This window comes from Pleurodeles waltl, chromosome 11 (assembly GCF_031143425.1).
Source record: "Pleurodeles waltl isolate 20211129_DDA chromosome 11, aPleWal1.hap1.20221129, whole genome shotgun sequence".
NCBI lineage: Eukaryota > Metazoa > Chordata > Amphibia > Caudata > Salamandridae > Pleurodeles > Pleurodeles waltl.
Window position 1 is genome coordinate 787,077,753 of NC_090450.1, and position 22,065 is coordinate 787,099,817.

Below are 22,065 nucleotides of genomic sequence, written 5' to 3' on the forward strand. Positions count from 1 at the left end.
TTACTGAAGGGTATATAATTGTCTTAAGTTTCGAATTTAGTGTCACTGTAACTCTGGTTTTCTCTTTCCTTTTACTGTCACTCATGCTTCATATATTAACAGTTTGTGGAGATTACTGATTATGTATGAAGCTATGGTACTGAGAATTTCCATCTATTTTGTGTTACTATCCTGTTTATAATTCTGTGTGTCATTGTTATTTTACATTTGTGTAATGTTTTCTGATTATTGATGCTATTTGTTTTATTTTTGAAAAAAATCAAAGAAGTGATACAAGAAAAGAAACCAAGGTGGGGGGTAAATTATCTCCCTTTTTGAGGATTTCCGCATAAATAAGCCATTGTCAATACAGTGCCCGATGATAGCAAAACAGTGTGAGATTTTCCTTTGATTATAGGTTGGGGAAAGGAAACAAAATGGGTGCTCTTAATCTAGAGAGATAATCACTGAAGGAGGAGGCATGTTGGGAAATGTGTGAATGCCCAGGACTGATGCTTGGGGAAAACGTGACTTGGTTGAGTGGAGCAGGGTGATGGGTATCAGTGTAAGGTAAACAAGGGGTTGGGAGGGAGGACAAGAGCCATTACAGTGCTTTGCCAGCAGTGTTTTGCCCCATTAGATTTACTAGCGTAATTGGGTTAGTAAATTCTCAGAGGGTGTTGAAATATGGAGCATGAAAAGAGGAATGATAGTTGTGATTGGCAGAGCGCCTGGTGATAAATGTATGCTCTTGGATAACCTCAAATTCACTGATACTCAAAGTATGGCCCATGGGCCCCTTGCGGCCTTCCTGACCTTTAGATGTGGTTTGCAGGTGAGAAGCAGCACAAGACTGCTGCTTACTTCCCAGAGAACTAACATTTGTAAAGATGTTAAATGAACGACAAGTATTTATTTAGGGGGTCTAAGTAAAAGAAAAGAAGCACTGGTGTTTTGCACCATGCTTAACTTTAAGCACACTATTATTTTTTAAAGACGTCCGGCAACAAATGTGTAAAATATAAACTCCCTTCAAAATACAAAAACGATTTTTTCATTCACATGCAGAAGCGTTTCTCCTTAGTACATCGGATCATATCCGTGCATTGCTAACTTGTGTTTTTTAAAAGTGACAATTTTCAAACATTAATTTAGAAACATTCATGGCACCCCAACCCAAGAGAAGGTTTTGTACAGCACTCATCCTAAAGTCGTATATTTCGAGGTCCTATCCATGCGATAATGAAGAACAAGTATTTGCAATGCAGTGGGTCTCGCGTTTGCTCAAGTTAGAGCTATTAGAGTTGTAAATTCCTAACTGGACTTTTCTTGCCACATCAATTGAAAATGAAAAGTAAAACAGTTGACAGAAGCAAGCCCATTCAAAGTGCAACCACCTGCTGTGATCGCAGGAGTTATTGGCTCCCTGCGTGAATGTCTAGAAAGGATCCTGGCTGGGATGAAAGGCAAAGCGAAAACTGGAGGAGGGGCCATCACACGCTGTAACAGGAGGAAGCGTGATGTACTGTGATGGTCATCAGAAATGTTCTCTTAGTTAAATCGCCTGGGGAGGGAACTCTGCACACAAAGGAGGAACGTTTCACAAAATGCACCAATAAAAATGAAGCATTTAAGACCAGCACAACAAAGAATGAAAAGCAAGAGTGAGTGTGGTTAAAAGTCCACAGAGATCAGTAAAGGCTGGAGCGCTTGTGCACTGGACCTTAAAAAGGAGGCCAAGAGGGGAATAAAAAACAATTTCCTAGGATCATACAATTTGTCAAGTGGGGAAGCGGGATTGATCCCAACTTTCCTAGTTTCACATTGTGGAATTCAGCCACTAGCTGTACATGCGTCACGTCCCCAGACTTTTACTAAGCGTTTTGTCAATGTGGTATTTTTCAATACATTCCTGATTTAGTTGTCCCATACTTGGTCTGCTCCTTAGCATCTGAAGGTTGCAGCGCTGTCCCTGAAAGTGTAATTTTCCCAAAAAAATCCACACACTACCTCCACTAAAGTGAATTGATGTTTGGAAAGAGATTACTGTACAGAGTGCCACATCCATCTTATTATAACCATCTTCCCCAATGTCCAACTCTGTCCTTCCTCTCTCTTAATGTTTTAGGTTGTACATCGCAGATCTTGATTTATGCATGCAACCTGTGCACAGGAACCAGCTCTAATCATACCTGCAGTCAGGGGTGTACTTGAAATCAGCTTGCTTCCACTTGAAGGATGCAACATTCCTCCAAACAGCTGTAGGATTCAAATCACATTTCAAAACACTGCATCACTTTCACCTGAAACTCCGGCTTCATTTTAGAAGGACAGAGATTAATTGCTGAGCTGGTCTGTCCAGTTTCTTGCCTGAAAAAGAAAAGTTAATCAGTGAGTAAAAGCCTACCCATCAACTTGTGTCCAGGGTTCAGGCTGGGATCTATCCACTTGATCACTTTATTTTTATGTTATCATTGACATTACTGTGGTGCTGGTTTCCCCACTCAGAACACCATAACTGCAGTGAAAGAATGAATGATTTGTGCGTTAGAAAGTGTCTGTAGCTCGAGCAAGCTGAAATGCAATTAATGTGCAAGAGTGGGTTCTCTTATTGAATGGAGATTAGAGTGGCTACCCAAACCACACTGTCCATCTTCTATTCCACCTGTAAACTGGGGAGGAGTTTTGTGTTGCGTTATCAAATTTGACATATACTAATGCAGATAAAGAAAATATAGTTAGAACACGATGTCATTAAAAACGGAGTGTTAAAATCTGCTGTAAGTGATTTTTCGAAGCACAAAGGATTGGGAAATCTGGGTTTACTTAATGGCTAAAATAATACTTCTGATGTGTTGGAAATCCAGACTTAGCAAACTGTTGGAGAGTAGTCAATGAAATGTTTATACTTATTTACATATGATAGATGGAATTTCAGAGACAAAAAAAAAGACAATTTAGAGAAATTTTAGTGAGCTCTATGCCGACCTCCGAGTACATTAGGAGAGCTGTAATTGTTGTGGGTGGAATGTGTCACGGTGGTTTCTGTTTGTCTGACCATGTACTCCAATGTTTTGCAATGTCTTGTACTTTCCTAAACGCGTCCTTTTGTTAATGCGCACAAGTATTGTGTGTTAAATACGGAGCTCTGTGTTACGTAAAAATGAGCGGTGCAGTAAATGGTCAAAACACAGGTAAAATCTGAAATTCCCGTCTTATGCATCTGTCCATTGCTCAGTGGTGCATATGATGAATATTGAAGAAAATACCCTACACATTTTTACAAATAAATTCCAAATTGTAAAACGCATTATCGAAAACGGCACGTGCTAGAAATTACAGAAGGACGTTCATGTTCCCAGTGATTTGACGTCTCTTGAAAGGTACTTCAAAGCCATATTGCTGAAAGGCGCAATACGGAGGGTGGAACTCTACTGGGAGGATCTCCTGCGAGAACCCTTTTAGTTCCTGGTACTTAGTGCCGTGGAAATCGATCACGTGGGTTTTCAGTCAAATCAGTGTGCTGTGCTCGTGCCCTACATGTTCATTAGGATTATCTATTATTTAATTAGTGATGGTCTCTAGAGCCTGCTTTTATCTTCTGATTCCCCATTGTGGATATTAGGCACCCAGGGTAGGAAGAGGAGCTCTGGAAGCAGACGTCGTGTTTGTAGGTGCTTCGGGACCCCTCCTCCACCAATGGTGCAAATTAGCCATTGTGACCCAACAGATTGTGTAAACACCACACTGTTGTGCAAACAAGCAGTGGCAGCTCTGAACATAGCGCTTCAAGTAAACATCTGGGGCTGTGTCAGAAGGGCTGTCCTGGCTCAGCGCAGAGCCGAGTGTCTCTTTGCTGAAAGTTAATACATATCACTCCGGATTTCTTCTAATTAATGCGCTGAATGCAGGCAGCGCAAGTTGGAAGCAGTGAAAAGGCATTAGCTCTGTGTTTGCGATGCGTGCTATCTTAAAGTTTCCGAGTTCTATGAATGAAGTGTAGACACCTCAAAAGAAAGCATTCGCGCAGCTCTGAGCCAAGCCACAAGGCACGCGCTTCATGATACGACTACTGCAGCGCCGACCACTGTTCTTCGTACACACATTGTGCGTGATATTGGGAAATGTAAACTGTAAATGGTGAAAATGGCACCACGTCTGCAGTGCCGGGGTGGACCGAACCGAGTCAATCAGGATGCGTGGAGCGCTGGCACTAATGGCTGGTTGTTTGTATTTAGGTCCAGTCACGGTGGGAAGCAGTTTGTAGGCCTGCTTTGAGGTTGATTACAGCTAATAGGTTTATTGTTCGTGTGCCCGTGGGTGCTAAGAGCTATTCTAGTTGTCCTACTCTTAAAGTTATGCTTCTGGTTGTAATGTTCTCAGGGGAAGGGGGGTGGGGGGGGGGATGTGGGGGGAGAGCAGTTTATTACAAACGTTAACATTCTCAGCAGATTAACCAGTGCCCATGCAGAAGGCAGTAAGGCTCATGTGGTGGCTCCTGTAACCGGTCCTCTCTCTCCTCTCCAGGCGGAGCTCACAGGCATCAAGTGGCGCAGGTACAGTCTTCAAGGCCACGGGGAGTGCGGACCCATCATCTCTGCCCCTGCCCAGGATGACCCCATTCTGCTCAGCTTCATCCGGTGCCTGCAGTCCAACCTCCTGTGTGTGTGGCGCCGGGAGGTCAAGCCGGACCGGAAGGAACTGTGGATTTTCTGGTGGGGAGACGAGCCGAACCTGCTTGACGTTATCCACCGCGAGCTGCACAGTAAGTCACGTTCGCGCCTCTTCCTCTTGGCTCCTGGTGCTCGGTCAGGTGTGGTGCGGGATTGGCGTTGAGAGCTCGTGGGGCTGTAAAAATAGCACAAACGTCTCAGTTTGAAGATTCATTTGAGAACTAGTGCCCCCGCCCCTGCTGTGTGCATGTTGGGTTTCCGTGCAGTGTGTCCGCAGCTCGTTTGCAGCCGCCTGCCTGCTTTGTTCTTCGGGGCTTGTGCTTTGCAGCCATGCCTGCGAGCGGCCCCGACCACCAGTGGCTGCAGCCGAAACTCGAAGCTGCGGTGGGCGGGGGAACTAGGCGTTCAGCTTCCACCCTCTTCACCCCAGTTAATAACTGCCCAATTTATCAACTGAATGCCCGTTCTGTCGTCCGAAAACGCTTAGTGCAGGCGCCTTGCTGCCGTCTTGCGTTTGTTTTTTGTTTAATGTTGTCTTTCCCTATGAGTGCCTTGTAATGCGTTAACGAATGCCAGACATTCAGTTTGGAGCGACAGGTTAAGTCACTGGTCAAGAACAAGGAAAAGTGAGAGCCAGGTGACCTGTCAGCTGTAAACTTGTCTCTTGAAAGAGCAGGTTCACACATGTCCCACACAGCGTATTTTCTGTATTGAAAGATTTGTGCCTGCAGACCTTTCCTTGAAATTGAATTTGGAGACGAGGAGTGTCAATGTGGTGGGGACAGTGATTTTGAAAGATTAAAAGTGGTAGTGCCGCAGCAGCGAAATGTAAGAGGGGGGTAATTCTTCAGTCAATAAGTTGAAGACATTAAAGAAGCAGCAGGTGTTGATTTAAAGAATATGATCCCTTTGACCTTGTGTAAGGTAGACACCCGTGAGCAGGGGAAAATCCAGGAGGGCACAGAGCTGAATGTATTGAGATGGCCTTAGATTGTTAATGTGTAATGCAGAAAAATATTTTTTAGTATGGACGTCTATGAGGAAATGTTTTAGATCTGGAAACTAGTGAAGATATTGGTAGGTTATGCCAAAAATTAGGTGTTTGTAATGATACAATAGAAATGATTGTTGATTATATGTAGGAAAACTCAGGAGCTAAATGACGACCCTCTTGAGAAGGCCTTTGCAGCTTTGTTGGTATATGGATGAAAAAACACTGCCTTGTCCTTGAAGTCCGGCCCTTGCTTTTCAAGTAAGCACAGCTCGTTTTTAGTTTGGAAAGCTAGGACAAGTTGTACTTTTAAAGATGCAGTTGATTAATCTTTGTGTGAAGGAAGTGGGTGATTGCTTGCATTTTACATAACCGATTTAACAAGTCCGAGAAAGTTTAACATCTTTGGGCTGTCTTTGGAGAGTGTGTAGGAAGCCTGAGTGGGCTGTTAAGTGTATATAGATGCACCACTACAAAAAATGGTGCTCCTTTAGCTACTTTGATGTGCCTTAGCATATTGTGCCCAGAGAGCTTATAAAGAGCATGAATTTGTGCTCGAAAATGTTACCTCACTGAGTTGTGTGTGCATCCAACACGTGTCAGATTAGAATCCCTCTAGCTATATTCAGTACTTTCCTCCTGATAAGTCAATAAATTAAATACTATTGAGTTGGTTAGTAGTAACTCTTGGCACTAGATGGGTTCAACCTCTCCTTTGCTAAAGCCATGATTCTTGGCACAACTGTTACAAACTAATAAGAAGCCCAGAGTATTGTGAGTCATGTGATATTTGAGTCATTTAAAAGTAGCTACTTGTCCAGTTCCTCGTCTATGGTATAAATACTACAGGCTTATTTTTGGCTATGCTGCAATCATGTTTTGTTATTGTGCACTACAGTCTGATCTGTGATGGTATTGTCTCCATTGCTCCGAGTAATTTACATAGTTATTCTGCAAGAAATTAATGTATAGTCTGAGGAGCCTAACCCTGCAACTGAACAGGATCTTATTGCTACTTTGCCTATCTGCAGTCCCACTGGAACTTGGATTTGCCCTCGGCAACTTGAAATCTGTACCTGCCACTCAGGCTTTTGTGTTATATCTTTGAGCAATAGCTCCGTATGCTCGACCAACTGGAAGCAGCCGATTTTCACAGGCCCAAGACACTGACCTGGAACTAGGCACAATTGATTAGAATATATCAACATCATGAAGGGGTAAATCTACTGCAACTTAATTGCCACAATTTCCGACTATGCTGCCCATATTGTTCCTGACTGTCCTGTGCTATAAAAGAATAAATCTTCCGTTAGCACAAAAGACTATTCTATGGTTTAACTTATTTGTAGATAAAAAGACCTCAATCAAGTTATCTCAATAAATGGCTCAAGACCTATAAGCCAGTACTGAAAGAACCATTTTATGTTTTTTTGTATAAACAAACTTTTATAGTAATGAATGAAACCTATTATTTACCCCAATAGGGTTATAAATGCTCTTAGTCCTCAAACAGAATTATTCTTTACAGTTAGTAATTGCATCTGTGGAATTAGCTTGTGAATTCGTGGTTGCTGCTTATATCGTCACATCAAATTATTAAAAATATTTTATACTAAAGTGAACAAAATCCAAGCAAATAAGCTCAGGATATTCCTGAGTACCCTTTCAGATTTTCTGTAGCTAGTTCATTTTTCAGTTTCTACTTGTTGATAGAAATGTTTTAATTTGTCATCTCAGATATGCATTTGCTTTCTGTCCTCACTCTTACATTTTGAAGTAGTTTAGTTTTAGTGATATCTTCAGTTTTGCTCCCTAAAATCAACATGTCAGTTTGACTGATATTATACTGCCCGACTGAAGAGGGTATTCGTCTCGTGTATTGATGAAACATGGCCTAGGTAAACACAGTAACCATTTTGCAACTAAACAGATTGTTAGTACTTTGTTTTTCACTACAAGAAAGCTATTCAGAATGATTCTGTGCTCAATAAGGGAAGTAATCGGAATCATTGTAATTCACCCTGACAAAGATGGTGGCAGTCTAGGTTTGAGAAATGGCAATGGACTGGTTCATATCCTCGACTTTACATCTTGGCCTGCTGTCTTGTTTCTAATGGTAACACGTGAAAGGGATAGGGGAATTGTAGAGAAAAAAAAAAGTTTACTTGGTTTGTGCCAACTTTACTTCAGTGTGAGACACTGGCTTCGGGGATGCAAGAGTAGAAACAGAAATGGCAGTGTGAACCCCAAAATAATCTCTTTCCACCAAATTCGTTAGAAATTGCCAGAAGAATGCCCGCTTCGTATTTTATGGAAATATGAGGTGGTATTGTACTCTAGTGTTAAATACACCAGCAACCTCTGTGATGGAGTAGGGATATTGGTCACGTAGAAGGGCACTACACTGCATGTTATGGACAATGTTCCAAAAGCTTTACGGAATTCATTCTGAATGATGTGGTCTTGTTTTGTTCCCTTTTAACTGACCACACAAACACACTGTAAAGGCGGATTTGTTGGTGAAAAGGTGAGGGCCGCAGAAGGGGTCCGTAATGACCTGGATTGAGGTGCTCACCCCAGTCTGTGTGTGAAAGGGCGCTTGTGCTGGCCTATTTATGTATTCATTCACAGTGTTGAGGAATGTCTTCCTCCCAATGGCTGATACCGTAATCGAGTTTAGAGCTCGTAAATCTGTACATGGCATATGTGGCAAACTTTTTGTAAAGTAATTTTTATTGGTTGGTTTATCGCGCTAAATTTAGTATTCATAGTGTCCTCCTGGGGAAAGCACCTTTATTACAGTTCTGGGTACTTTGGCCCTAGGTGTGAAGTTTAGAAACAGTCTCGTCGAGTAAGTATAGGCTGCGTCCCTTTAGACTTTGCTACAACTAACATGAATGGGATTTCTGACGTGGCCACACCTTCGTGCAGTCAGATATGTTTCGTTGGGATTTGTGATCTCGTTGGCGTCGAGGAAAGATTCCCTTCCCCTGAAATCACACGCAGTAATTGGTATATTTATAGCAGAGAATATTCTGCATGGAGACAAATATATTAAATGTTTATGCGAACCAGTGCTTTTGCACGTATCCTGAGGTGTTATACTTGGTCTTCCGTATTTGTGGCAGTTTGAACGTGCTACAGTATGGTGGCATTGCCCAAGTGTCTTTGTTCAGCGCGGCTTGCTGACGGTGCACTTCTTGTAAACCGCTTAAAATGGACGATACATGGACATGAAGGAGGCTTCTGGCTGCCGGATGTTGTTAGGGAACGTATGTCTGGAAAGCCCGGAAATAAATACTGCATTTTCTGCGTGGTAACCTACGCCCCCCCGCCTCTCCTCCCCCCTTTGCCACTTGAGACGGAAGGAAAGGGAGCCGTTGTAAATTACTGCAGGACCCTTTTAGTAGCTGAGCTCGGGGCTGTCGGGGAAGTGGGAGATGCTTCCGCGCCTGCTGTCACGAAGGCCGGCTGCTGGAGGTGTGCTTGGCAGCCCACGCTGTGCGAGCTGCGGGAGGAGCGGCTCCGTGTCTGCAGGGCCTGCTTTCTGCAGGTAGCATGCTTTCATGTATAATTGAGGAGTTGGGCCCAATACTGCTGCATCGCCATTCCACTCAGGTTAATCTTTTATGAGGTACCTGCGCCGAGCCCAGGCGCTCGTGACATTCCTCCTTATCCAGCTGCACTTGAATAATGCATGCGTCTTCCCTTCAGGAAAACCATTTATTTAGTCTTTCAGCGGCAGCATGGGATGAGACTGCTTGGCTGTCTGAAGACGCCTTATTGCTTCTTGCTATTAGAATAGAATTATAAAAAAACAGGAAAATATCAAATTATGTATTTTGAATTTAACATTTTGTGATACTTAGTGGGTTTATTAGGATATGTTTGCCGTCTTGTTTTTTATTCTTCAAAGCATAGCATGTTAAAGCCAAAGGTTAAAGAAAGAATCTTCGCATAGGTGAGCACATTCCGGAATTGATTTTAGCAACATTGTCCATAAAATATTTGAATGCACATTTCTCCAGTGTAATCTTTTCATGCACACAGCTTGTTAAAGTTTTTGTCTGTAAACTGCATAAGTTCCACAGAAAGAATTGCGTCCTTGTGCCTAACTTGACATCTGTGGCAGTGGAGTAGAGAAATGCAACAATGGTGAGATTGTTAACTAAACACTCTTTCAAGTAAGAGGGGGGAAATTGAGCCAACAATTCTACAGGCCCAGTTGACGCCCCCTGGTTTAAGAGGACAAACACATTCCTTTTGACATTACTCCACTGAAAGTGCTTGTTGAGATGTGGACTTTTCAGGGTCCTTTCCTTGCTGTGCTCTAGGTGATACCTCTAAGTGCCTAGCCAACATTGTCAAGCGCCACAGACAGTGCAAATTGGATTGTGGTGCTGAAGACATCTGATGATTTTCCTTTATCAGCAAAAACTGCTGATTTGACCTACGTGCTGCATGTTTCGATCTTCAGTTTTCAGTGAGGTCCCATCTTGTAGATAAGCATGATGGGATCTGACTACATATGTACCATGTCAGCTAATGTGTGGTTCTTATTGTGTCCGGGAGAAGCTGAAGGTGGTGGCTCTTGACACCAGAGACTGTGGACTGGCAGTACCCTGTAACATTGTACGCCAGAGGAGTTTAGGGAAGTGAGGTGTCATTTCCGGCAGTGCCCTTTTACTAGAGGTTTAGCATTGAATATGTCTGGCAGTGTGTAGGCACCTACTTGGGGAGAGGATAAATGATGCACAGTCAAATAATGTAAGGAAACAGATACATAGACTTTGTGTGTTGCAGCTTTAGGTTCGTTCTACTTCAGACCTGGTAAATAAAACCCACAAGCACCTGTAACTTTAATCTCTTAACTCAAGCAGGGACCTAATGTATCCAGCCTGTTTGTGTTGCTGAGAGTCTGGGCAGGGGGCGCGCACCAGGGCATAGCGTACCCCCAGTACATGTGTGGGCCGAATCGGACCGGTTTCAGCCGGCGGCCCAACGGTGGCCGCAGCGAAAAATTAAAAAAATCGCACTCACCCTGAGGGGTGAGCTGATTGGCTGAAGGGTGTGTGGTTGGGGCTCCCAGGTGATCGGCAGGGGCAGCCCGAATTTGTTTAAAAGGGGGACTCAAGTCCCTCGAGGGTCGGGTTGTTTTTCTTGACCCTGGGTTGCCCCAGACGATCGACACACTCCTCGAGAGGACTGGAGGAATTCTTTCCCGCCCACCTGCCCCCAAAGAATAGCAGGATTAGGAAGACCTTAGGAGGGAAGGAGTCGTGTTTGGGCACAAAACAAGTGGATAACCTTGGCATCAAGAATCTTCAGGCGAACTCAAGACAGTATCAGAAGCTTTTTGGCTCAAACCAAGTTGGCGGTGCTGTGGGTGTAGGAAAGGGGCTCTGACGACCACTACTGCAAATGTCCATAGCTCCCCCGCACAGTACTCCATTACATGGCCCTGGAATTTTTGAATTTGGGGGGATGAGACTGCGCCAGGGGACCAAGGTATGGCCCGGTTGCCCAGTATCATCCCTATCGGGTGCCAGGGGGGATCCCTTGCTTAGGGTTGGCTCTGGCATGGTTGGATTGGGGGACAGTTTTCATGCTGCTCGCGCCCCCTCTATCTTGAGGAGGCAGGTGAGTCTCGCCTTGTGAAGCGTAGTTGGTTTTGGGGGGGAACACGGCCCCCTGTTTACAGACGATGCCACAGGTGCTTGGTGGGTGGACAACCATGACTCCTTTAAAGAACATAAACTATTTGAGATGCATATTGTAAATAAATATGGAAATTTAAGGATGAAAAAAAATACTGTAAATATGATGTTTTTTATGTCATGTTTATGTGGTTGTGAATAAATACGGCCTGAGAATTGTTATATTCTCTATCGCAGGAAGGTTTCAGTCTGCTTTGTTTCTTGTGAACATTAAGTATGCGCCTCCAAGCAGCGGATCATAGAGGGAAACCAGTGTGAACTATTTGGGCTGTTTGGTTGTAGGTATCGATGCGGTCCCCACCTGTGGTATGGGGGATATTGTTTAAATTGTGATAGTGAGTGAAACTGCCTTAGAAATGGTAGTTTGTTTACTTCCAACTTCTCCTTGAAAGAAGTCTTCCAGTCCTGGAGCGAGGGACTGGAATGTGAATGAAGGCTCAACCTGGGAGAGGACATAATATATAGGTTATGACATATTAACATACTGATGTGCTCTAATTTAATCTGTTTTTATCAATGTGTGTACATGAACTACCTTATTACCTTTTTAACAAGTGGGAGGTAGAAACCTGTCTCTTTGTAAACAATACAAAGTGTTTGGAATCTTTAATTGATGAGTGTTATGGGAGAAGCCAGTGGAAATATGCAGTTATGCAGCATTGCATTTTCGACATAATCATGGATTTGAGTATTTATTGGCTGCATAATTGTCAGATTTAAACAAAGTGTAGCTCAAACAGATCAAAAGGTACTAAAAGAAGCTAGGCACATGTGGTATCATGCAATAGCAGACATTTTGCAAGAGTTAACTGCTCACCTTTCTGCTGTTGATTATGGTATTGAAGCCTTAAATGAGGTGAAATCATTACCCAGAGGCAGCAATATTCTAAATTGATGGTCTGGAAAATCACTTTGGTCTGCAGCATAAGAGAATCCTGACCCACATGAAACAGGTTAGAAATTGATGATTCGGTCTTTAAGAAAATATTAGTTGTACAAATTAATATCACATCAGAGCTGATATTTTCAAAGAGGCGGTTAGTTCAAGAGGGCCCTTAGAGTACAAGAAGAAACCAAAACATTTTACCTCTGTTACACTTTCATGCCTTGAATCTTACTTTCTTTCTATCAAGACTCCCGGTTTATAAATTAGTAATGTACACAAATACTGTTGTGCTGGGCTCATTCTAAACGGAAAGAGGTGTTTCTAAAAGCTTATAGCAAGGACACAGATACAAAACTGAAGTCCGCCACCACAATATAACTAGGAAACATAAATTAAAAAGGTACATATTACAAGGAGTTAGCGCATGTGGGCTTGCATTCTTCTATCTGCAACATTGTATGTTTTACATAGACTGTGCTAATGGAGGTTTGAAATGGACTCAATTAACAGAGTGATGACTTTCTTTATAAATCAGCATTGCTTGTTAAATGACAGTTTCAGTAGGATCTGTTGAATGTAGATATGTTTTTTAAGGTCAATAAAATCATAGTGTTCTTTGTTTCAGCAAAAAAAAAAATCTATTTGCAAACTTTCATGATCAACTATCCACTATGATAAGTGTTACAATGAGGCGATAAACTCTTCTAGACAGCAATGCAATTATTGTTTATTGACCTTTTATATGTAGGACTGTGTACTTTGAGCAGAGTATCAATGGCTCGTGTTGCGTTATAGAACCTATGTTTGTTTGTTGTGATAGCTGTACGTTTCTTCACCAAAGTATTTATAGAGCTTCCTTTTCGTATTGCTAGTACTGGCGGTTCCAGCCTTTTAGCAATGTAATGTCTTAGCCATCATTTTGTGATTTTACTAAAAAGCTCTCCTATCCCTGGGCATAATTCCCAAATTAAACGATGTTTAGGACATGGCTATCCGGCATTTCAAGCTTTCTTGCTATGAAAGAACTATTTTGAACGCACAGTGGGCTTAGAGCCAACCTATTGCTGGTTTACCATTGGTAGGCTTTGTCACTCTTATTTGCGTGCTTATAATTCACCGGCTTGCAGTCCTCTTCTTGTGTTATTCCCTACCCTGGAGCATAGCTGCTTTACAGTCCTTTAGATTGACTGACTTGTAGTCTTCCACTGCTTACATTAAGAAAACTACTTTTTTCCTTCACTCCATGAGTGTGTTTTGTTAAAGCTATCTCCCTCTTGTTCTTCTTCCCACTGTAATACACATGCCCATGCTATTTTGCTCCTCACTCCTCTAGTCTTTAAAAGCACAGCAATAGGGATAGTTGTACACGTGTAATTGGTTTGTTTTATCTCCTGCATTCCAAGCATTATATGAAAGCACAAGCTTTACCACACAAAGACTAGGTGCTGGGAGAAAGGGCAACTGCTGCATTCACCCAGAAGGTGTATTTAGCATGACAGTTCTTCTAGACATCCATGTATCTGTTCCTTGGCTAGTACAGAGTACCATATGGGTAAAGACTGTAGGAAGTAAATTAGGCACTGGCAATCGTTTCTTATACATTCTGACCTTACCTTTTTCTTGTAATTTTGCCCTCATATCACCCCCATTGAGCAATATTAGACCTCTGACAATCCATAGTGCTCAATATTGGACTTTGCTTCTAGCGAGTTCTCTGGGTTGTGGACCCACAATGCTGACTTGACGGGTTTTGATCACAGTTCACTATTTTACTTATCCCAACTTCACCATGTTCCAGAGCGTTCATCCTCCGCCCAGTTCTTACTTTTTCTATCCACCTCTTTAAAATACCTCACTGACGTCTGACATGCCATGATGGAGCTAGTGGTTGGCACCACTGTTTACAAATCTCCCTCGTAGTCAGGAGAATCAGATAACATTTCAGCTTGCATTGCCATGTTGAAAGGTAAGCTGCCTCATCCTTCTGTTGAACCAAGCCAAACAAAATCATAATGGACTTACCTCCACAGTTCTTCCTATGCTGTCAGAAATGGTCTTACCCACCTTTTTACATTTTGTTCAGTCCCATCCCCACCCCCCCGGTTTTTCAAAACAATACTTTACAGATGAACATTGGCAAAGCCAACAGATTAGTACTCTAAACACCCAAGACCTATTGGCTTTGCCAGTGCTTGTTATATTTGAGCTTGTCGATGTCAAAGTGTGTTTATTGAACACATTCAAATTCATATTGAGGTACTGCTAATGATCCATTTTGACACGTTTATCCTCTTGACACAATGTACATTGTTAACGGCAAAATACAAGGCAGTGTCAGAGCTGGACGTACAGATAGAAATAACATATTAAATGGACAGAGGATAATACATGTTGTATGAAGAACACAGGCTGCAGCAGCTGATTATGCAGTGCCAGTGCTAACCCAGTTACTGAACTTGCATAAGAACTCTGATTCAGTATTGACTTGTCTTTGGTTCAAACGGACTAAAGTGTCCCAATTAGGGGTATGTTGGTGCCAGAAATCCCAACACGCCCTCTGCAGCATTATGTTAATCAGCGTCCCATGACAATGACAGCCAGCAGGAAGTTTTTCTGCAATACTGACGACGGTGCTGGCTTTGGTGCTGTTTCATTAAGATATTGGGCAATTTACAAAGAGGTGGACCCGGGTGAACAGGCATATTGTGTTTGTGAATAGTGGACAAAAGGTTGGGCACTATATTTCAGCACAAGAGAACTCTACTAAAGAATGTACATTAGTAAGTATGAAGGGTGCTGCAAACAGGATATTGATCTGAAGTTTCAGGCTTAAATTTAGCAACGCTTGCCTTTTGTCGGATATGAAAAACTGAATATTTTTTTTTGTATGTATTGGCTTAAGCATGCAGTTGTAGAAGCTGAAGTGCCAAACCATACTGTTGTACCTGGCTTTTTGACAGGGTCATCCCCAAACATTTTGCCTCCTTCCTCCTATTTTTTCTGACCTGTTGTTGTTGGCTTTTGACCTCTGGGCACTTTACCACTGCTAACCAGTGCTAAAGTGCATATGCTCTCTGTGTAAATTGTACTATTGATTGGTTTATCCATGATTGGCTATTTAATTTACTTGTAAGTCCCTAGTAGAGTGCACTACATCTGCCTAGGGCATGTAGATTAAATGCTACTAGTGGGCCTGCAGCACTGGTTGTGCCACCCACTTCAGTAGCCCCTTAACCTTGTCTCAGGCCTGCCATGGCAAGGCCTGTGTGTGCAGTTTCACTGCCACTTCGACTTGGCATTTAAAAGTACTTGCCAAGCCTAGAACTCCCCTTTTTCTACATATAAGTCACCCCTAATGTGTGCCCTAGGTAACCCCTAGAGCAGGGTGCTGTGTGGGTAAAAGGCAGGACATGTACATGTGTAGTTATATGTCCTGGTAGTGTAAAACTCCTAAATTAGTTTTTACACTACTGCGAGGCCTGCTACCTTCATAGGCTAACATTGGGGCTCCCCTCATACATTGTTGAAGTGGCAGCTGCTGATCTGAAAGGAGCAGGAAGGTCATATTTAGTATGGCCAGAATGGTAATACAAAATCCTGCTGACTGGTGAAGTCTGATTTAATATTACTATTCTAGAAATGCCACTTTTAGAAAGTGAGCATTTCTTTGCACTTAAATCTTTCTGTACCCTTCAATCCACGTCTGGCTAGGTTTAGTTGACAGCTCCTTGTGCATTCACTCAGACACACCCCAAACACAGGGTACTCAGCCTCACTTGCATACATCTGCATTTTGAATGGGTCTTCCTGGGCTGGGAGGGTGGAGGGCCTGCCCTCACACAAAGGACTTCCACACACCCTACTGGGACTCTGGCAGACAGGATTGAACTGAAAGGGGGCTTGGTGCATTTCTTAGACACTCTTTGAAGTCACCCCCACTTCAAAGGCACAACTTAGTATAAAACAGGGCCTCTGCCCTACCTCATCAGACACTTGCTGGAGAAGAAACCTGAACCAGAAACTGAGCAGCCAGGCAGTTCTTCTTGGCAGGATGTAAAGGACTCACCTGTCTGCTTTTCTACAAAGGACTGCTGCCTTGCTGTTGGCCTGCTACCTTGCTGAACTCTTGTCTGGCTGTAAAAGTGCTCTCCAAGGGCTTGGATAGAGCTTGCCTCCTGTTCCCTGAAGTCTCAGGACCAAAAAGACTTCTCTCTTTCACTTGGACGCTTCGTGCACCGAAATTTTTGACGCACAGCTTGTTCCGCAGCAAGTCCGTGTGTGAAGGGGCACAACCGACGCACACACCATTTTTCCTCCCGTAGAACGACGCACGTCTCCCCGCGTGAAAAATAACGACGCAAGTCCGTGTGTGAAGGGGCGTAACCGACGCACACACCATTTTTCCACGCATCTCCTCTTCTGCGGCCCTCTGCGGAGATTTTCCACCAGAAACCAGGTACTTCGTGCTTGAAAGAGACTTTGTTTGCTTTTTAAAGACTTAAGACACGTTATATCACTTTTCAGTGATATCTTTGCAAATTCATATTGCAACTTTGATCGTTTTGACCTGCAAATATCCAGATAAATATTATATATTTTTCTAAACACTGTGTGGTGTATTTTTGTGGTGTTCTATTATGGTATTGTATGATTTGTTGCACAAATGCTTTACACATTGCCTTCTAAGTTAAGCCTGACTGCTCGTGCCAAGCTACCAGAGGGTGGGCACAGGATAATCTTGGATTGTGTGTGACTTACCCTGACTAGAGTGAGGGCTTTTGCTTGGACAGGGGGTAACCTGACTGCCAACCAAAAACCCCATTTCTAACACATACCCATAATGTCATTCACTGGCCGGGACACTAAACAGATATCCCAATAAGCAGTGCAACTTGCAACCAGTGCAGGAGTCCCCAAAAAGTTAACAAGATGTGATTTGGGAAAATTGTGAGAAGGGGTAAGAATGGCAGGCCACTGTCTATTCCATATGTTGCGAGTCGGAAAAGTGATGATCCAGAAATGTATAAACCCAGTAATACCTGAAAGAGTCCACAGCCTAATGAATCTTGGCAGAATAATTTACAGTAAGTATTGAAAATACTAGATTTTACGTACCACAGATTATTCGATGGGACTTACCACCATCTTCAAGTGGAAGAGAGTTCCAAAAAAGTCCCACCCTGAAGTCCAGGGAAGGTCATTACCCATATTTTTTAAAGAGCACGTTTTTCCTATTTGTAGGAGGTTTGTTCGGTTAACCCCTTACTTCACAATTCTTGCTACTTTGGAGTGATCGTTTAGTCATGGCGCCAGGAACTATGATCGGCTTATGTAGGAACCAAGATTTCACTTGACATTCCACTTGTGCATGTCCAAGTGTAGATCAAAACCTTTGTTTGTGGAATTAAGTACAATGGCTACACAGGGTAAGCTCTAGAGTGTTTAATATATTTTGAAGTTCTAAAAGGTCCTTCTAAGAGCAAAATGCTACTTGTGCAGAACTACCACAAGATGATTAAAGACGTTGCATTCATTTTGGATTTCCAGTGTACTCATGCTTTTGATTCCTCTCTCCTTCTGTTTCGTTAACGTTTTTTGCTCTTTTATTTAACATTTTGTAACACATTGTTTTGTTCTCAAACTGTAGTGTTTATGTGCCTTTATTTCCCACTGACTTGCCTGCATTGTCTCTTTGGTAAAAGTGGTATTTCCAGACCTACATCTTGAAGCGCTCCAGGAGTTAATAGAGCAGTGCTGCATATGAGCACGTGGTGGAGCAAAGCACAGGCCTCTCTGGTCCGGGGTACAGCCAGCTACCCTCAGCGATGATGATAATGTAGCTGTAATGGCTATGTTTGTAATGAAAGCAAGTCTACTGGTGAATCAAACATTGGCTACCTAGGCAGTAGGTGAATACAAAACGGCTTGCTAATTATCCATGTGAATTCCATAAAGGCTGTTTCATGTCTCAGCGGTATACATAGAAGGGCTTAGCAGTGAATATACAGGTATTTAAAATTATGTACTCCCAAACCTTCGGAGCAGTAGTGATAACTGAGAGCTTGGCCCCCAGTCTTGTCTCCACATTCCCCTTATTTGGCCCATGTTAAAAACCTAGTGAAATAATAACTCTTCTTTTTCATGGGATACTTACACCCGAAGATTCCTCCGCTTTAGAATATTCCTGTGTGCCAGACCGGATCTGGATTTTTTTTTTTTAATAGCTGTGCTCCCTTGCGCTGTGCAGCTCTGCAAAGGCTTCGTCCTGCCATGGAATTGATGGAACGGAGCTGCGTATAAGCTCCGCCCATGTGTGCCAACACCAGTTCTTTTCTTTCCGTGCCTTCGAAAGTGGATCTGGTGCTCCGCTCCCACTTTCTTCCTTGTTTTGACAATCCTAAACATTGAAATCCAGTAAGTAAGGGAATTATATGTTCGATGGCATCTGTCGCTGTAGATACACATGGTATGCATGAGCTCGCCATCTGGTGTTGGGTCGGAGTGTTACAAGTTGTTTTTCTTCGAAGAAGTGTTTTCGAGTCACGGGACCGAGTGACTCCTCCTTCTGTGCTCATTGCGCATGGGCGTCGACTCCATCTTCGATTGTTTTCTTTCCGCCATCGGGTTCGGACGTGTTCCTGTCGCTCCGAGTTTCGGAACGGAAAGATAGCTGAAACCAGAAGATTTTCGACGGTATCGTTGCGATCCGGTTCGAGATAGACACATACGACGACGCGTTGAACATCGAAGCGCTTCGGTGCCCTTCGGGGTAGATTTCGGCACCCCGTCGGGGCCTAGTCGGCCCGACCGCGTGGAGAACAACGCCGATGGAACGGACCCCGTTTCGATTCTGCCCCGAATGCCACAACAAATATCCTTAGTCGGACCTACACTCGGTCTGTAGCCTGTCACCCGAGCACAGCGAAGAATCCTGTGAGGCCTGTCGGGCGTTCCGGTCCCGAAAAACTCCGCGCGACCGTCGAGCGAGAAGACTGCAGATGGCGTCCACGCCAAAGGAGCGTCGACAGTTCGAGACAGAAGAGGAACAGGAGGAATCCTTTTCCATCCAGGATTCAGACTCCGACGAGCTAGACTCTACAAAAACTGTGAGTAAGACGTCCAGATCAGAACTTAAAAAAGGAAAGAAGGCCCAGGGGACGCCACTGCCAACCGGCCATGGCTCCACCCAAATTCTCGGTGACCAACAATCGGCACCGAAAAAGGCTCATTCAGTGTCGAGATCGTCCGACTTCGTCGAGACACCGGCACGCAGCCTCCTCTGGACCGAGAGAGTGCTAAACAGAAGCATCGACACCGAGAGTTCGGTGTCGACACGGATCGACGCCGAGACAGTGGCGCCGAAGACCATAGAGGCCAAGAATTTTCGGCACAGAAAAAGAGGAAGGTTACCTCGGAGCCGAAAAAACAATCAACAGGGTTTTCGGAGCCGAAAAAAGCGACATCAGACCCTGTTTCAGGCTCCTATACTGAAGAGCATTCTATGTCTTCACAAATGAAGAAACATAGATTTGAACAAGAACTGCAATCCACTGACGTGGATCACACGCAAAAGCGTATCTTTATTCAGCAGGGGACTGGGAAGATCAGTACCCTTCCACCTGTCAAACGAAAGAGAACGCTTCAGTTTACTCCTCAGCAACAAACAGCACAAAAGGTAACACCTCCTCCCTCGCCTCCACCTGTAACTCCGGCTTCGCCAACTTACACCCCGTCACATTCGCCAGCTCACACCGCCATGAGCCACGATGACCAAGATCAGGATGCGTGGGACTTGTACGACGCACCAGTGTCTGATAACAGCCCAGACACATACCCAACTAGGCCATCACCACCGGAAGACAGCACAGCCTACTCACAAGTGGTGGCTAGAGCAGCACTATTCCATAATGTGGAACTACACTCGGAACAAGTAGAGGATGATTTTTTATTTAACACCCTCTCTTCAACCCACAGCTCCTACCAAAGCCTGCCGATGCTCCCAGGCATGCTACGCCATGCAAAGGACATTTTCAAGGAGCCAGTTAAAAGTAGGGCAGTGACGCCTAGGGTGGACAAAAAGTATAAGGCGCCTCCTACGGACCCTGTATTCATCACCTCTCAGCTGCCACCAGATTCTGTGGTGGTAGGGGCTGCCAGAAAACGGGCAAATTCACACACTTCTGGGGATGCACCTCCCCCAGATAAAGAAAGCAGGAAGTTCGATGCAGCCGGGAAGAGGGTTGCTGTCCAAGCAGCAAACCAGTGGCGCATCGCAAATTCACAAGCGCTGCTAGCGCGATACGACAGAGCCCACTGGGATGAGATGCAGCATCTCATTGAACATCTCCCAAAAGATCTGCAAAAAAGAGCAAAACAGGTTGTTGAGGAGGGTCAAAACATTTCCAACAATCAAATACGCTCCTCCATGGATGCAGCAGACACGGCCGCAAGGACCATTAATACGTCGGTTACCATCCGTAGGCACGCATGGCTCAGAACGTCTGGATTCAAACCAGAAATTCAGCAGGCAGTGCTTAACATGCCAGTAAACGAAAAACTTCTGTTCGGTCCGGAGGTCGACACAGCCATAGAAAAGCTCAAGAAGGACACTGACACTGCCAAGGCCATGGGCGCACTCTACTCCCCGCAGAGCAGAGGATCTTATAACACCTTCCGCAAAACACCTTTTAGAGGAGGGTTTCGGGGTCAGGCCACACAAGCTAGCACCTCACAGTCCGCACCGCCCACCTACCAGGGACAGTACAGGGGAGGTTTTCGGGGCCAGTATAGAGGGGGGCAATTCCCTAGGAATAGAGGAAGATTTCAAAGCCCCAAAACCACTACCAACAAGCAGTGACTCACACGTCACTCACCCCTCCCACACAACACCAGTGGGGGGGAGGATACGTCAATATTACGAAGCATGGGACAAAATAACTACAGACACATGGGTCCTAGCAATTATCCAACATGGTTATTGCATAGAATTCATGCAATTCCCTCCAGACATACCACCAAAATCACAAAATTTATCAAAATACCATTCACAGCTTCTAGAGATAGAAGTTCAAGCACTACTGCAAAAAAATGCAATAGAATTAGTACCAAGCACACAAATAAACACAGGAGTTTATTCACTGTACTTCTTGATACCAAAAAAGGACGAAACACTGAGACCAATTCTAGACCTCAGGGTAGTAAACACATTCATCAAATCAGACCACTTTCACATGGTCACACTACAAGAAGTGTTACCATTGCTCAAAAAACACGACTACATGACAACCCTAGACCTCAAGGACGCATATTTCCATATACCAATACATCAATCACACAGAAAATATCTAAGGTTTGTATTCAAAGGAATACATTACCAATTCAAAGTATTGCCTTTTGGTTTAACAACCGCTCCAAGAGTATTCACAAAATGCCTAGCAGTAGTCGCTGCACACATCAGAAGGCAGCAAATACATGTGTTCCCGTATCTAGACGACTGGCTAATCAAAACCAGTTCGCTCACACAATGCTCAAACCACACAAATCAAGTCATACAAACCCTCTACAAACTAGGGTTCACCGTCAACTTTGCAAAATCAAACATTCTGCCAAGCAAAGTACAGCAATATCTAGGAGCCATAATAGACACGACAAAAGGAGTAGCAACGCCAACTCCACAAAGGATCCACAATTTCAACAGGGTCATTCAACACATGTCTCCAAACCAAACAATACAAGCAAGAACAATACTACAGCTCCTAGGCATGATGTCCTCATGCATAGCCATTGTCCCAAACGCAAGACTGCACATGAGGCCCTTAC

General features: G+C 43.8%; 1 protein-coding gene across 2 annotated transcripts in view; it reads left to right on the forward strand.

The window, feature by feature from the left end:
- Positions 1-22,065, forward strand: part of MED13L (mediator complex subunit 13L) — a 982,865-nt gene that overhangs the window by 88,690 nt on the left and 872,110 nt on the right. For both annotated transcript variants that reach the window (XM_069214516.1, XM_069214517.1), the window contains exon 2: positions 4,507-4,744. In XM_069214516.1, coding sequence (XP_069070617.1) covers positions 4,507-4,744 — 238 coding nt within the window. The remainder of the gene's footprint in view (positions 1-4,506; positions 4,745-22,065) is intronic.